The sequence below is a fragment of the Salvelinus sp. IW2-2015 genome, linkage group LG30 (assembly GCF_002910315.2).
Source record: "Salvelinus sp. IW2-2015 linkage group LG30, ASM291031v2, whole genome shotgun sequence".
NCBI lineage: Eukaryota > Metazoa > Chordata > Actinopteri > Salmoniformes > Salmonidae > Salvelinus > Salvelinus sp. IW2-2015.
This window is the reverse complement of record NC_036869.1, coordinates 9839039-9856869: the sequence shown is the minus strand read 5'-3', so window position 1 is coordinate 9856869 and position 17831 is coordinate 9839039. Positions and strand designations below refer to the sequence as shown.

The following is a 17831-nucleotide window of genomic DNA, read 5'->3' as shown; positions in this document are numbered from 1 at the left end:
CCCCTGAATGACATATTTAGTTTGCTCCAATGACACCATGTAGGTTGTACCATTATATTTTACATAACACAGACTATACGTTAATTATCTTGAATGAAATGACGCTCTGAAAGATACATTTAGCTCAACCATTATTTTAGGTAGTGGGCAGTATCAACAAAGAACGGTATGATGTATTTTATCTTGATCAACACGGTTTGCAGAAAATGTAACTCCCCTATCACAATATCTGTTTGGAGCATGCTCTTAAAGGGACAGCACCATGGACAGCACCATCACAGAGTTCTAAACCTAGAGGTGCAACAATGGCGAGACTTCCGGTAACGGTAGTTAAACAGAGCAAACAGACCAGGCCTGTGTTTGGGGTTTGAGTAGTCAATGAGAGAAGGGAAAATTCTTCCTTAGTTGTTAATTTTCTCGAAATCTAAAGACACAACGTAGATTCGAGCCAATGTATTAAGTAGTTGAACTTGTTCTTACTCCAACCTAGTGAAAGTGGCAAACTGATACGTTTTAATTTGTTCAAAAATAACTTTATATCGAAGGAGTGCCCATGATCTGACGGTTTGAACATGCGCAGTTCGGCGCAAGACCACGGTTAGCCGCGATGACGTGCTTCTACGCATGCGCTTAGCTAGCCAACGTCGCCATGACATCGCCTACTACAAGTGTGATCAGGGATTTCTATTGGAGAAGCCGTTTTAGCCTATCTCCATACTGTAATGTCTTTGGTACCATAATGTGGGTGGAAAGAAGATGTGCACAATGTTGCAACAAAGTATTAATAAACTTGCTATTATAAAGAAACATTGTCTCCTGAAACGTTTCTTTGTTACTTTGTAAAACAACTTTAAAGTCTCTAGGCACTAGACTACCAACCCATTAATCAAATATAGGCCTAGCATTGCATCACATTTAATTTTTAAAAWTTTAAATATAACCTTTATTTAACTAGGCAAGTCAGTTAAGAACACATTCTTATTTACAATGACGGCCTACCCTGGCCAAACCTGGACGATGCTGGACCAATTGTGCGCCGCCCTATGGGACTCCCAATCACAGCCGGATGTGATAGAGCCTGGATGTATCATGTTCAGTTTGTCACATGTTCAGTTTGTCAGGAACTGTAGCCTAAAAAGAGACAGCCTCACCAGCAGTGTATCATATTGACATTTGTTTATTAACAGGTGAGTCAATGATGCACATGTCAACACTACTATGCGTTGTTCGCAACTCAGTTGGCAATAAAGCTTGGTACATGATTTGTCAAAGTGAGCTATAGGCCTACTGTATCACATTCTGTGGTTGGTGATAACAGTCAACATAGCTACATTCTTTGGTCTAATAAACAGCAAAGCAGAGAAATCAAGTAACACACAATATCAGGCCTATTGTTTGTTTTGTGCTTCATTTATAACCCCTATACATTGAATACTGACATATAGGCCTAATTGAGATAGTGACCAGAAAGGATATATGGTATGAGGAAAATGGGTATTGGGTATTAATTTTGTGGGGAATGATTGTGAATATTTTAAACCATACTTTCAACTCATATGACAGAAACATATGCAAAAGCAAGCATGCATTTTTGTCCATAATACAGTGTATCAAAAGATCAGAGGTAGATTTTAAACAAAATTAAACAAATGCATTTCTGACAGTAAGTCCTGGTATTTTTCCAACAGCCTACAATGAATATGATTATATTTGACACTTTAGTATTTAAGTAGACCTAGTAGACGCCTTCAGAAACACAATAGAGATATCAGAGGTTTATTGAGGTTGCTTGAAGTTGTTAGGGTGTTTGCCTGTCCTGGTAAGTATAGATAAGGTGATTTGTTCAAGAGGCGCTGTTGTACCTACATACAGAGTAATATACCCCTCCTGCATTGAGTTCAGTATTATCATGTTATACAGAAATTCACCGGAGCTCAGTACCAGCACCTCAAATGTTCTACTGCTTGAGCTCCTGTTCCTCTTATAGAATATTAGCTCAAAAGTATTGTGGAGCTCCTGAACCTAAATATAAACAGTACCGGCACCCAACATGAGTACCGGCACCTATTTCAGTTCAAATTAAGCATAGACAATATCAATGCATATAATAATACCAACATGTCTAATGTATTGATGCAGACAATGTATAATCACAAAAAAAGAAGAACAGTCAACAGTAATTCAACAGCATTTCTATGTGAGGAAAACATTACATTGCAAACTGAAACAAAAAAATCATTCACACAAAAAATGGATAAACAAAACTAAGAAATCATTCAAAACAATCTCACAAAATTAATGGACAAATCGATCTTGATTTTTTTTTAACTCGGTCATTGTCCATTTTCAAAAACATCCTGAGGTAGACTTGTATAGATTCTTGACAAGGCATTTCTGTCTTGTTCTCATACAGTAAGAAATATTTTACAAAAAAACTCCCACCTACCCTAAATGAAATAAAAAGAATAGGCGCATTGTCTGGACTCTGGAAATGAAGGATTATGTTACAGCCTAAATACATGAAGTGACAAAATACTAGGCTCAAACGGGTATGACTGTGTGTGACATCAAGTGGCAAATGTCAACATAAGCTCTTGAAAGGACATCAACAAGGGCAGCCTCGACCAGAAATCGCCCCATGTCATTTCTAACACACCGGACCATTTTTTTTCTTGAACCCCCACACCCCGGACATTTTTTTCCCTAAAGGCCTCCATTATTAGCCAGATAATGATAAATTTGCGCCAAAAAAAAAGTTAGACAGGCCCACTTTTCCCGAAATGCCAGATGGTCAGTCCACCCCTGGTCATCAAAATGCTTTGTCTACAAAAGGGGCCCATTGTGTAGTCCCTATATGGAGAGGTGAGTCTACTCTACTCTAACTGCTGACTGACTACCATGCAAAGTAACAACGGAAATAAACAACATTATATTAATATCGTGACGAAGCTGAATATGTACAATAACCACAAAAAGCAGCGAGGTCGATGGTTTGCTGCTTCAGATTGGTTGTGTGCCACTTCTAGAGAGAGACCAGAGAAGTAACTTAGGGTGTCTAAGGAAATATCATGCTACTCTATTACCTATGCTGTCTTACAACTTGATCACCAATTAAGTCAGAAAAAGAGAGCAAAACTAGAATATAACATTCAATATAGCTAGCTGTACTACAGTAACGTCATAGCAACGTGTAAATAGTGCATTGCCCTTTTGGCAATCAATGTTCTGCATGGATTTTCCYGCAACCCAGCCTATAGGCTATAGGTACACACATAAAACACTTTACTACTCCTTCCAAAGTAGCTCCTCTTTAACATGAGGATTTCAGAGAAATGAAAGCCTGGCTGCAATCATAACAATCAATGAGCAATTAAATATCTTTAAGAAATACCCATACTCCTACACATGATTAGCGCAGAATATTGTTGCATTGGTTTAAGCACAATACACTACATGACCAAAAATATGTGGACACCTGKTCGTCGAACACKCCATTCTAAAATCATGGGCCATGGAAACCCTTTTCATGACGCTCCCGACGAACAGTTAATGTGCTGACGTTGCTTCCAGAGGCAGTTTGGAACTCGGTAGTAAGTGTTGCAACCGAGGACAGGTGATATTTACGCGCTACACGCTTCAGCCCTCATTGGTCCCGTTCTGTGAGCTTGTGTGGCCTACCACTTTGCAGCTGAGCCGTTGTTTCTCCTAGACGTTTCCACTTCACAATAACAGCACTTACATTTGACCCGGGGCAGCTCTAGCAGGGCAGAAYTTTGATGAACTGACTTGTTGGAAAGGTGGCATACTATGATGGTGCCACGTTGAAAGTCACTGAGCTCTTCAGTAAGGCCATTCTAGTGCTAATATTTGTCTATGGAGATTGCATGACTGTACTCAATTTTATACACCTGTCAGCAACGGGTGTGGCTGAAATAGCCGAATCCACTCATTTGAAAGTGTGTCCACATACTTTTGTATATATAATGTATATTATGAAGTCAACTGAAAATGAAGCCCATTGAAAGAGAAAGTAAAAAGTAAAGCATAATTGTTTGCTTAATACGGCCATGAATCTATCAAGAGGCTAGAACCAAAGCCGGTTGCTGTTTAAATAGAATTGAGCTACAAATTGTGATACTTTATCTATTAGAAAGGTAGGTAGAGAGTGACAATGAATAAATAATAAATATAAAAAAGATCATATATATATACATTTAAGTGGTGTAAAGTATTCCATCCACTCCTGTAAAAGAGGAGTAAATACTAAACCTATAACCATCTTATTCAACACTTGAGTCCCTTTATCATAGAACTCAATCATGAAAATATGTCCTTAAAGAAAAAAAATAACGCTCAGGTCCATCCAAGAAAGAACATGTAATACCTTTGGCTTTCTAAATAGTTTTCAAGTACAACGAGACAATGAGAAACAAGTAATGTATTTGGGCCGTGTATGAGAACACCCCTGATATGTAGAATATGTTAGAAAGCCATGTTTACATCCATAGTAAAAACTGTGGGACAGACAGACAGACAGACAGACAGACAGACATACAATCAACGCTATCCTCGCATTTAGCCTTGAGTCAAGGCTTTGTAACATGCAAGGGAGGGGGCCACATCCAACCACTCATGAGACAAATGAACAGGCTATGGCACTTATGACAAGCTGTATTGTACACAGTCCAATCGGCAACCATGGTGTACCAACATTCATACAGCAGAAAGGGTTAAAACATTCACTTGGCCGTAGAAATGCACAACGACTTATAATACCTGAAGATTTCAATAAGCAGAAAGACACACTCCTTTTTGTCCATGAAACAGTCTTAGAGTCAAGACACCTATATCTGTACATTCACATGTATGATTGTATTTCCTTTACCTTTTTCTAACAAAAGCTTTTTGGGAAACATGGTATACAGTGAGAGAGCAGAGCACTCACAATCGTCTCCAGGAAAATCCACATAGGCTACCTCTTATTTAGCTGCAACAGGGAAAATACAATTAAAACACTCAATCTCAACTATCACATCAATAAAAGTACACATTTCTTGCTGTTTGTGCGATAAATAAAGACAACCTGATGTAGTTCCAAAAGCAGCATTCCAATGAAACCTTTTGATTGGCTGAATCCCTGAATCGATCAATCATAGCTCTCCCTGTGGGGAAAGGGAGCATGGCTCTGCTCCTCTTTCTCGTCCCTCAGTGATGATGCTGTTCCCTGAGCGCCAGGGGAGGACTGCTGTGCTTTGATTGGACAGTTGGCCACCATGTGACTGATGCTCTGGCAAAAATGGCACTTCTTGGGCTGAGGAGGTAGCTGGCATTCTTTGGCATGGTGGTCAGGTCCTCCACAGTTGTAGCATCTAGAACAGAGTGGGAGAGGAGAACACACAAATACAATGATTTCAGACAGTTAACACATTCTTCCACCAGAGGGCAGTGTTCTTCCACATATAGTTTCAGATTCCTGAATTTCCTCAGATCTCATCTACACTGAACAAAAATATAAACGCAACATGCAACAATTTCAATGAACTGAGTTCAATGAACTGAGTTACAGTTCATAGAAGGAAATCAGTCAATTGAAATAAATTCATTAGGCCCTAATCTATGGATTTCACATGACTGGGCAGGGGCGCAGCCATGGGTGGGCCTGGGAGTGCATAGGCCCACCCACTGGAGAGCCTGGTCCACCCACTGGAGAGCCAGGTGCACCCACTGGAGAGCCAGGCTCAGCCAATCAGGATGATTTTTTCACCACAAAGGGGCTTTATTACAGACAGAAATACTCCTCAGCACCCCCTTCCCCCTCATCAGACAATCCCGCAGTTGAAGAACCTGGATGTCCTGGGCTTGGGTGGTTACTTGTGGTCTGCATTTGTGCCGGGTTGGATGTACTACCAAATTCTCTAAAACAACGTTGGAGGCGGCTTATGGTAGAGAAATTACCATTAAATTATCTGGCAACAGCTCTGTTGGACATTCCTGCAGTTAGCATGCCAATTGCACCCTCCCTCAAAACTTGAGACATCTGTGGCATTATATTGTGACAAAACAGCAGCCTTTTATTTTCCCCAGCACAAGGTGCACCTGTGTAATGGCCATGTTGTTTAATCAGCTTCTTGATATGCCACACCTGTCCGGTGGATAGATTATGTTGTCAAAGGAGAAAGGACCACTAACAGGGATATAAACACATTTGTGAAAAAAAATTGAGAAACATTCTTTTTGTGCCTCTGGAACATTTCTGGGATCTTTAATTTCAGCTCATGAAAAAATAGGACCAACACTTTACATGTTGCGTTTATATTTTTGTTCAGTATATTATAAGATTAAGTCAATCTTGAGAAAGTATCTGCGTTAATAGAATGACGGCCTCTTATGTATGCATCGTTTATTTACTGCAGGATTGTATGTGTGTGTGCGTGTGTAGGTGTATGCTTGCGTGTGATCATTTTAGGAGTTGTATAGTGCATTAAAACCAATGCCTTAATACATACATGTCACACAATCTTAAATCAGTAGATGTTGAGACTATAATGACAATGGGGAATTTTGTGATTGCATTAATTCCAATGCAGATGAAGCCCTGGAGCATCAGAACCTTCCCAAGCTTACTACCACTTCCCTCCGTCCTCTGCCCTTTTCCTCTGAGTACCAACCCCCTACCATACACAAACACACAGACCCTCTCCTAGGGAGCCGTTGGTTATTGATCAGTGTGGGCACCAGGGTGGGAGAGAAGAGCAGAGGGGGCTCTTTGTTTCAACACTGCACCCTGAGCTCTAACCCCTGACCCCTCTTTCTCTCTGGCTTTGCCTTCCCCCACCTCATTTACACAACACACCCACTGTTGCCATGGCAGCCATGACCTATGACCTCTCTCAGGGCACTTACATCTGGTATCAATTAAATGGATAGGATCCTTTTCCCTTTTCTGCATCCCCTATTCCCTCTTTACTTCTGAATCCCACTGTTATGATTGTGAGTCAGCGAGAGAGACAGAGACAGTGTTAGATACACTCACATCTATGTGGTGTTTGATGTCATATCAAATCAAATCAAGTTTATTTTATATAGCCCTTCGTACATCAGCTAATATCTCGAAGTGCTGTACAGACACCCAGCCTAAAACCCCAAACAGCAAGCAATGCAGGTGTAGAAGCACGGTGGCTAGGAAAAACTCCCTAGAAAGGCCAAAACCTAGGAAGAAACCTAGAGAGGAACCAGGCTATGAGGGGTGGCCAGTCCTCTTCTGGCTGTGCTGGGTGGAGATTATAACAGAACTATGCCAAGATGTTCAAAATGTTCATAAGTGACAAGCATGGTCAAATAATAATCATGAATAATTTTCAGTTGGCTTTTCATAGCCGATCATCAAGAGTTGAAAATAGCAGGTCCGGGACAGGTGGCGTAAGAATCAATAGGCACATAGGTGCCGATTCAGACCTAGGAACTGTACGCCTTTTTAACGCACGCCTTCCCTACGCACTTCTCAGTAGTTGGTATTCAGACTTAGCGTATGTAGGTAAGACTTGAATGTAGACTATGGAAAATGCATTAAAAATATAGAGAGATAGCTATGAAAACATATGCATATTTGTCTCAGTTTCAGAACCCATGGGTAGATTTAAAAACACTCTGATTTTACACATGATTTCTGTTTAGGGAATAATCATGAGTCCTACTTCATGGAAAAATAGAGCCTTTACGCACTAACCCCAAGAAGTTGCTTTTATTCATTCAGAAAGTTGCCACATTCAGATCATTAATGGTAACATTGGAAGTAGTATAGCCTACAATATAATTATAATATGGAGAATAGTATACAATAGTATGATATAATAAATATACCCGCACTGCTTAAGTTCAATGTCAGAATATGCATAGACAAAAGTACATAAAAAGGGAATAAAGTTATATTTATACGTGTGTAACTCTGTCCTGAATTTCCCCCAAAGACGATAAATAAGTCTGTTTGATGTCAGCATTGTGGCTAAAACGGTAAACTTGCCAACTTTCATAATGATGATACCAGATATTTTCAGTGACTTCAACACCCTCAGACTATTTGTAAACAACCTTGCCAGATAAGCTCGTTGTTAATATTGCAGCGATCTTCATATTTAATACTATAAGCAGAGTGTTACAGTGTTTCCGAATCATGGAATTATTTTGAGTAAGTGGGGATGTTAAGTGATGCATGGTTAGGCTATGCACCATTTAAAGATGTTAATTGAACAATCTCACCTGTCCCCCTTGGAGCGTCGTTTCTGTTGCCCCTTAGGTCTCTTCTCACTGCCCACACACTGTGCTCCCCCTGGCCCCGTCACCGTGACAGACTCTAGGCCTTTAGACGACTTCTTGAAGGTAAACTCCACCGCCTCGCCCTCCTTCAGGCTGCGGTAGCCCTCCATGTGCAGCTTGCTCTGTGTAGGTTGAGAGGTGGAATAGGTGGTTAGAGATCAGGGATAGGAAATTGTTCGAAAGCCAGAAGACTTCTATGTCCAGTTTGCTTTGTATAGGGGAGAGGGAGCATGAGTGCGGTCAGAGGAATGGTTTAGAACGGCATGAGAACTGTTCTAGGTGAGGGTAGAGCCGGAGCTTACTCTGTGAGGGAATGGGGAATGAGGGGTCAGGGTTGGAGAAAGGTTCTTAGGTCAGGAAACCGTTGAGAAGATATGAAAACGGTTCTAAGCCTATGAAGGACTGTGGAGAGCAGTTCTGAGGCCAGATAGGGTGCCCTTCCTGTGCCTACACGGTGTGAATGTATTCCCCAGCTTGGTCAAGAAGCAGACACAAAAAGACTTGAAATAATTGTTTGTGCATATAGCTGGTCAGCTTCACATGTTGTCTTCTGAGGTGATTACAGCTAAGAGCTGTTCCTTAATTGGGCTGTGCATGCATACATCAACATTCTGCATAGGTTTCAATACATCAATGGAAACATCCAGGCCCTCTCTCTCAGGGGCTAACCCCTCAGCCAATCCAGATTCCAGTCCCATTGACATCCCTGTTAAAACATCAATGACTACTTACTATACCCCTCCCCCTTCAGAATGTGTGTGTGTGGACAGCATTACCCCTCCCCCAAGGTAGTCACAGCATTCCAAGCTCCAACCCCCTCCCCTTTCCCTCCAACACCACACACACACCAGCCAATAGACTCTCCAAAAGAACTACATCTGGTCAAGTCCCAGACTGACCACTGCTAAGGATGCTGGGAAATGGGCGGGGGGGGTAATTCTTGGGATAGCTGGCCAAAGGAACATAAAGTATGGTTTCAAGAACATATGTGTCCATCTTGAGAAAGACATTTCRTTGCCATTGTCACCCTTGATCCAGGGGCTCTTGAAAAGGAAGCTTGAATTTCGTGGCAACTTAGTTCTATCTTCTTCATGTGCTTTGCCAAGCTGCCTGAACAGCGATAGGTATGACACCAATTTGATACCATGAGTGTTCCAAATGTATAAATCTAAAGAGCTCAATGTGAAGAATCATGCCTTGTTCAAGACCTTCCAGAGACACAGAAAGTGCCACTCATCATTATACTATGCTCATAGAATTGTTTTGTTCAAGCCAATCTTAAAATGTTGTGGAGCAGCATTTGATGATGATGGTGAGAGGGCTGTGATGTGGAGGGTCAGTTTATGGCCCTTGCATGCCACCCGTCTTAACTCAGACACCCATCTCTCTTCTGGGGGGTTTGAAGTGATCATCGTGGGAAAGGAATCCAGGTCATGATGGCCTGACAACCTTCAGCATTCCTTCCTCCAGTACCAACCCCCGTCAGGAGCTGAACGGCCCAGAACTATCCCCTGACCTCTCCTCCTTCAATCACCCCCCCACCCCCACCCACGTCTCCCTCTCTCCACTGCTTTCTTGTGAATTAACACAGCTCTCAAGCTCTCCTTTCTCTCTCCGTTTCTTTCAATCTCATTCTCTCTCACACACAAATACACTCTTTATCCACACACTCACACACTCATAATAACCCAACACACACACACACTCTTAATCTCTCCCCCCCCCCCCCCACACACACACAACCTCTCCACCACACACTCTCATTCACAGATTAGCCAGATCATTCACAGATTAGGTACAAATCACAGCCAGCAGGATTTCCTCTCTGTTACATTGACAACAGCAGTCATTGTCCAGCAGTGCCTACAGGCCCCTATAAGGGCAGAGATGGATTAGGAGCAGGGTAATGTGGGAGTTTGAGATTTTTTTTATAGGTGAATCACTAATTTTCTTCCTTTCGATTAAGCAATTTACGGTAACATGTAGCAGAGAAATTTGAGGTTAGGACTTTGGTCCCCCCCTGTTTTACAGAGGGCGGAGGACTGGGGGTGGATGGCTGGGGAGGGTGGATGGGTTGGGGCTACGGGCAGAGGGGCTGTGTGGGTGGGAGTCAGGGTATGGCTAGTCTGGGGTGGGTGGGCTGCCACACGAGAGGCCAAGTCCCCTGATGTTTGAAGGCCTTTATAACAGGAAGCAGGGTTGGATGGGGATTGAGAGGAACGAGCCTTGTTATCTCTGTTTAGACTAACCCCTGTCTCTCTGTCTACTCCTTCTAAATGCAATTGCTAATATTAGCACTTTTGGACCAAATCCCTATGTAAATCAATCTCCCTCGTTTAGCATGTTTTAAATGTCATGGCCCAACTCTACCTTGAAGTCCCTCAGACATCTACCTTAACTCAGGAAGGACGGAGGAGAAGGGAAGATTCTCGGCCGTTATGGTACTCAGCCCTGTTGATAATCTCCAGGTTAATTTGATGAAACAACCATGGATTCATTAGGTTGTCCGTTGGGATCCTTCGCATTCCATTCCATTTGAAACAACAACTAGATTCCCCCTCCTGTTTGACTAATTACGAAATTTTAGATAACACGTATTCCCCCAGGATTGACTGTCATTCATTATCAGCCGTTGAAACGTTTTGGGAAAACAAACAAATTGTCAATATTTGGTTTTATATTGAACCCGTTCTTTGTTATTTCGAAACCAATATTCTCATTGTCATTTTCTGGTAGGTTTATTGAAATAACAAATGCAAACAATCTATTATTATGAAAAAGTACGATTTTTGTCTGTAATTCATTAGCTAGTTTTAGGGCAATATGATAATCATGTCCCTAAAGGCTACCAATAACCTTGCAACACCTAATCAGAAACCTAATCAGATTCAACAACTGATTGATTAAACCAAGCACCTTTGTTCTTGGCTGTCTTATATCTTCCTTTAGAGAAGTTATTTCACATGATGTCGTTTCTTCACAACATTAAGCTTCTTATTTGACACTGATTTCAGCTGCCATCATGCAGGCTAGAAAGATGATGGGCCTCGGAGTCCAGTTGTGAAATATCATCTGAACACAGGATCAACAACATCTGGTTTTTAGTTTTTTAAACTACTTGACTTTATTTATCATGCTGGTTTTGATTTGGTAATATTAGCTACATAATAAGTTAGAACTGAGTAATAAACTAATGTAGGCCTAATAAGAGTTTTTTAGTCTGTAAAAATAACATTATTAACCACATGCACTGCTGACAAATAGGCCTACCTATTTTAGTAAAGGCTCAAACTAGAATCAGCTGACTATTTCAAGATAATGTTGTCAAATGTTTAAAAGAAATTAAAAGCCCTATTGCCTCTTGCCCCACAAATACGCTATGAAAACATGTAAACTATGAATTCGTTTTGAATGAGTGCAGGAAAGTGATTTTTCAAGCACTACAAACAATGATAGATAGGCCTATATATTTGCATGATCGATCAATCTCTAATCATAAATTAAAATGCTGAAAATGCTAAATCACGGAGGGAAACGAATAATTACCTACCTTAACGAAAACCTCACAAAAGTGGGATATTTACATTGTTGATAAATTTAAGACATACACTTGCACAAAAACGCGACAAGGGGGCATTCGGACCTGGTTCGAGCTCGAGCCAGGCCTTGATGAACATCAACACCACATTCTTCGAGTCCCAGAACCACAATGGYCCTCACCTGATGAACGAATACATCGACAGTCTCCTCGAGCGGTGTCCCATCTCTGTTGGTCATGGACAGGAACCCGAAACCCATCCGGACGTTGAACCATTTACACACGCCGCTGCCACGAGACGAACCCAGATCCTCCTCCGAGCCAGTGGCTTCCTCCTCTTCGTTTTTTGCACAGCCCCCTTTCGAGAGAAAAATAATGTCACTCAGTCAGTTTAAAAAATATAGATGTTCGAAATATGGCATATCTTGTCAACAATCCTGGCAGGAAAACGAGTTGGGCCGGCTCTTACACTGAAGTTTTTCAGAATCGGTTCTTTGATTCGACTTGAAGAAGGCATTTAATGGGTTGCGAAATGGGATAGAGCTAGAGAGCAGCGCAGCAAGCTAGGAACACATGGGTGTAAACACTGGCTGATATTCAAAACAATGTCGATATATTATCCATACGATATACACTTTTTTATTTTGAAAAGCTGGAATATTAGACGGTCTCTTTTTCAAGTTGTTTCGAAATGGAAACGTATACGCTAATAGTGATAATAATAATAGACCTAATAATTATTATACGTAACAAGACGATAATAATTATGCATTATTATAAATAAATAATATATAATTATAAATAATAATATGCGTAATGAATATAGGTTAATCGAAATAATCTCATCAAAATGTATCAATTGAATAAATATAAACTTTTCAATCATTATAATAATAATTGTTGATTATAGTTGATTTACACGGTACAGGCCTAAATGATTCCCAAGCACGTAAGGGATTGACTCTGATAATGTAGCCTAAATAAAAGTTTCATCCCATGAAGAGCCACGAGAACCGAGAACACAATATCTTTGGATATTTGAAGAAAATAATATAGAAAATATTCATCTTGAATATTCAGTTACCAATGAAAAGTATAAAGCCAAAGGCATCACCTATAGTCATAATTTATCCCAAAACTTCAACGCAAGCACTGAAAACCATTCTTCCGTGGAAAGAGATAGTAGGTTCCAAATCGAAGAACAAATAATTACAACAACATTCTCAGGCAAAAGTGTTTCGGAGAATGTTCCTAATTTGAACACTGATGACAGATATACCTGTAAACTGTTGTTCGGAATAAGAGCCCATCCCTTTCCCGGGTATATTTTAATCCAGGTTACCGTGTCCTCCTCTCCCAAATCCCCCTGCCCTGTCCACCTCCAACCCTTCTCCACTCTACACAACAACACTTTCCCGCATACGGTTTAACAAAGACGCAGAAGAGGAACGGGTCAGCAGTGGAGACAAACAAAGAGGGTTGGAGATACTTTCGCCCTGACAACCAGTGGTGTAAGACTGCTGGGAAGCATTTCTCAAAAGAATCCCCAAATCTGAAAGACAATGCAATGAAACCCAACCCACCCTCTTTTTGTCTCTTCTCATATAGAGATCTTTCCATCGAATCCCCCCCAAAGATCTTCAAAGAACCTTAGGAACCATTGGAACAATTGCCTGTACCTTCTGCCATGGTTTGGGGGGTTCCTGGGTCTCCTACAACTCCAGAAGAATCAGGCAATAAACGCTGGTTGTATCGTCAACAAGCACGTTTTTCAGTAATCCCTCTTTGAAAAATATTGTATTTTCTTTCTCCTGGTCTCTTGTACAATACGGAGAGCGAGCCCCCTCTGACTCTCCTATACCTCTAATATCAACCCCCACCTTTTCAGTCCAGCCCACCATGTGATGCTCAATTGCGATCTTCTGGCTGATAAATTAGACATTCCACCGTGATAGGGCCCAAATTCGCAGAGCGACCAATCAGCGGCAAGGACCACCTAGCCGTTAGCAGCGGGGCCTTGAGCGACCCCCACTCTTTTCCAGGACAGGAGAGAGCTACAACCCCCACACCGCCTGGAGCATTTGAATATGCGGATAGTCAGTCACTCAGGTGGATGGCTTCACGGAAACCATTCAAATTAAACCTTGCTCTTCCACATTCCACACCATCATGTTTGAAGTTAAAAACGAAGGACATCTAAATCCAGAAGCATAAATCAACCTATAGCTGTGTTCTGTTTAAGTTTGTTGCATTCACACAAAACACACTACAAACACCACATTAAAATACATATATAAACCAAACAGAATATAGGTCGATATCAGAAAAATACATTCAGCAAGGGGCAGGAAAAAAACATGAACATTTAAAGTAGCTGATCTTACAAAAATATCCAGGATATGACTACATGCATTCACCTTCGTTATTTCGTTTGAAACAATTTGAGCTAAGATATTTTGCTACTGTCATACATGTTTAGGACTACTATCGACCACACGCTGTAAACAAATAAATAAACAAACGCCTATCTCTTGAGATATTCGTTCCACACAACCCTCCGGTGAAGGATGCTCTTATCATTTACCATGTTTACTATTGTGTCCTAGCTTGGGGCTGCACGGTCTGTGAAAGGTCTTTTAATTGACTGATTTCCCTCAGAATCGCTGACAGGTGCAGATAATGAATGTGAACGTAAACAGCGATTGTGTTGCCCTGTGTGAGAGGAGGGCCTATCTTTATAGGCTACACTTATAGGCTATATGTAAAACTTGTCGGTCCCTGCACCGATTTGACACAGCTATTTATGGCCTCTGAAACCCAATGGTTCCGCGACGATGAGTCACCTTTACCGGATCTGCGCTCTAACTCAGCCATCTATGCTTTTCAATGGGAACTGTCATGACATTGACAGTGCAGGGGTCATCCGGCTTTCCTTACAGCACTGACTATACAGCATTAACTCAATAGGCTACAAGACTTCATTTGATACAAGGGAACCTCATCACCTGCACCCTCCTCCTGCCTTACCCTTCTTCTTTACATGTGGGCCAACGAGACCACGTGTGACAGTCATTTTGGGATGGACATAGGATCCTCCATCTTACCAAACCATGAATCATCCTAGAGCATGACCCACCGAAGACATATGTAGAGAGAGCGAGAGAGAGAGCGAGAAAGAGAGAGATATGGGGAGAGAGAAAGAGTGATAGAGAGAGAGGGAGAAGAAGAAAGAGGGAGAGTGGCAGATGGAGGGATCCAGGGACAGCGAGAAAGAGAGAAAGAGAGATGAAGAGAGAGAGGGGTTAGCTAATTAAAGCTAAATGACTGGTTTCATTCATATTCTCCTCTAATAATCCTCTGTCTCTCAGGCCTGCTGCTACACTGCAGGCTTCTCTGGGTCACCATGGAGACGAAGGGCCCTGGATCTGTCTGTCAGAGAACAAAGAGGGCTGGCCTTAAGGTGACCCGTGTCATACACTGGGGCTTAGTAATTACAATGCCTGGACACGTGCTCACTGGTCACACACACTGCAACCCCCCACCCAACTGCCACACACACACACATGCTAGCAAACACACAAATGCATACACCCACACCACCAGATGTTATGTAATAGTGACTGAAAGGGCTGGGGGGTCTATGTGTTGACCATAATTCCTCTAACAGCAGGCAAGATATCTGTAAGATGATCTACAACCAGGCTACAAGAGTATATTGTGTTTATCTTTTGACGAGGGTTCATTCATTTATTGTGTGTATGTTGTGTGGGGCATGAGGTGTACTGATCCATGTTTTCATATCAAGAACTGTTTGAGTAGTTCACCTGAGAAACACACATGTTAGGGGCCTTGTGGTTGGTTGAAGGAGAAAACATCCCAGTGGCTCCATATGATTTCAGCTGTCAGCTCCCCTCTCACCTTCCTCCCCCAGGGGACAGAGCACTGATCAATAAGCTGATCCATCTATACCTGATCCATATATCATACTATGATGCTCTGTCAGATAGTATTCCCTCCCACAAAAAAAACGAACATTTTGTTAGAAAAGATTGTGTCTTTTACATCTACTTTTTTCAATTACTGTGGTAAATTTTTCAGATGCACGTGGTCATAACTGATAACACTTGTCTTATGTTCAGAACCTTTGAGCATTCATTGGAGTTAAACACTTCTTTCACCCCTGAGTTATTCATGCAATATGAACGTTTTTTTGTGAAATAGCATGAGAACATTTTCTTTAGTCACCAATGCATCAAATAATGACAGGCTCACTGTTTAGTTATTTTAACTCATGTAATCTAATATCAAAAAATGCATGATACAATTTTCAAAACTGATATTTTTTAAATGCTGAATAGAAGGTATTTAGCTATGTACCAGTATGTACCATTTTACAGCATTTAAAAAAAAAAATTGTATCCAATGTAAAGTTTGGAGCATGTTGAGAAAAATGTCAGTCTTACCATTTCAGTAATCTTCCTGTAAACAGCACATACATAGAATAAATCATAAGATATAGGGGTATTATGGCATGTACTGTAAAGCAGAAGCCTACAGTAAAAAGGTATTGGGATAGCCTGTTATGCCAGTTCTGCCCCTTGCAACATTGCACAAGATCAACTCTTCTATGTGACCTGTTACTTTAACTGCTACAGTATCACCTCTCTCTCTCTGCTTGACAAAATCATCAGCTTACAGTGTATCAATGAAACTCAGATAATGAGTGGAATATACTGTAATTTACAACCCAAGTATTTCAGCAGTGCATTGTACATTACTGCACCATAATTTCAAATAGAAGCACATAGGGAAATGTGTAAAGAGGTACTCTATTATATTGAAGCACACTGGCTGATGGAGTATGATAATGATGTAGTATTTACCACATCCATATATGATTTGGTTTTACCTTCCAACCTAAATTTATGTCAATTGATACATTTATGATGTAAAAATATAGCATTTTACAATGTTTGGAAGGTCTCCAAATGTATAGTAAACCAGGCACTATACAGTTTTGGTTCAGTAGTTCTCAGTTTTGAACAGTATGATTACCCCTATTTAACAATTAATATATTGTAGCTAGAGTGTTTGATTGGTTAATGTGTTGAAGTCAGTAACATGGAATAAGACTATTGGGACTGTTGAGAGATCTTAAGGTAAGACAGTCCATCTCCAAGCCATCTGCTGAGGGAACCAATACATCAAACTACTGTGACACTGTCTGTTGGTTTTGCTGATTATCTGCCAATAGGGGTTGAGCAACAACGGTCCTAAAAACAGTTCATTTTCACATAAGAATTTCAGATATTCTACAGTCGTGTGTTTGAGTGTGTATGTGTGAGTGTCAGAGCAGATAACATTTCTAGCTCACATTTGACGATAAACGTAAAAATAGCATTTTTGTTCTCTGTTTTATTGTCTCATATACCGGATAGGTGCAGTGAAACGTGTTGTTTTACGAGGTCAGTAGTACGGCGCCCCTTGTGATATTTAGGATTAAGTGCATTGCTCAAGGGCATATCGACAGACTTTACACCTTTCCGGCCTGGGTATTCGAACCAGCGACTTTTTGATAACTTATCGCTAGACAATTTCAGCACCTTGGACAGCTCTTATCGTTAAAGCGAACGCCCTAAAACGAACCGTTAATGATTTTTGGAAAGTTCTATCTAGCGCGTCCACGAAGACTAGGCCTAGTATTCAGAAGAAGCATTCATTTATCAAGACACAACGTTGTATTTTTTTCATATCAAGTCAATTCCAGAGCTATAACACGAGATTGATGGTTTACTTCAAGGTTTCTCGAGCTATATCGTTATCCGATAACGAAAAGTGTCCATGTTAAATTGTTCTCACAATTCAAACTCGTTTTAATGATACACGTAGTCCCCCCAGTGGTGACGGATGTATATGCATGCACACAGTGAGAGATGACATCTTTCTCCATCATCACTAAAGACCACTGAACTTGTCTGTC

At 41.0% G+C, this 17831-nt stretch overlaps 1 protein-coding gene across 2 annotated transcripts; it reads right to left on the bottom strand.

Moving 5' to 3' along the window:
- Positions 1 to 1159: 1159 nt before the first annotated feature.
- Positions 1160 to 13753, bottom strand: LOC111954737 (protein lin-28 homolog A-like). 2 transcript variants are annotated; one of them, XM_023974634.2, is made up of 4 exons: positions 13531 to 13753; positions 12034 to 12209; positions 8257 to 8435; positions 1160 to 5369 (listed from the first exon to the last, which is right to left on the bottom strand). In XM_023974634.2, the coding sequence occupies exons 1-4, from the start codon at positions 13538 to 13540 to the stop codon at positions 5147 to 5149; spliced, it is 588 nt and encodes a 195-aa protein (XP_023830402.1). In that variant the 5' UTR covers positions 13541 to 13753; the 3' UTR covers positions 1160 to 5146. The 2 variants fall into 2 exon arrangements, with proteins under 2 accessions (XP_023830402.1, XP_023830401.1); XM_023974633.2 differs by lacking the exon at positions 13531 to 13753 and adding an exon at positions 13131 to 13353.
- Positions 13754 to 17831: the final 4078 nt, after the last annotated feature.

Bases quoted from the DNA above. Each gene is read 5' to 3' on its own strand.
- LOC111954737 (XM_023974633.2), bottom strand. From the start codon at position 13,161: ATGGGCTCTTATTCCGAACAACAGTTTACAG. The intron at 12,210-13,130 runs GTATATCTGTCA...TTCTCTCGAAAG, and splicing joins TTCCGAACAACAGTTTACAG to GGGGCTGTGCAAAAAACGAA. The intron at 5,370-8,256 runs GTGAGATTGTTC...ACTCTGTTCTAG, and splicing joins CGACGCTCCAAGGGGGACAG to ATGCTACAACTGTGGAGGAC.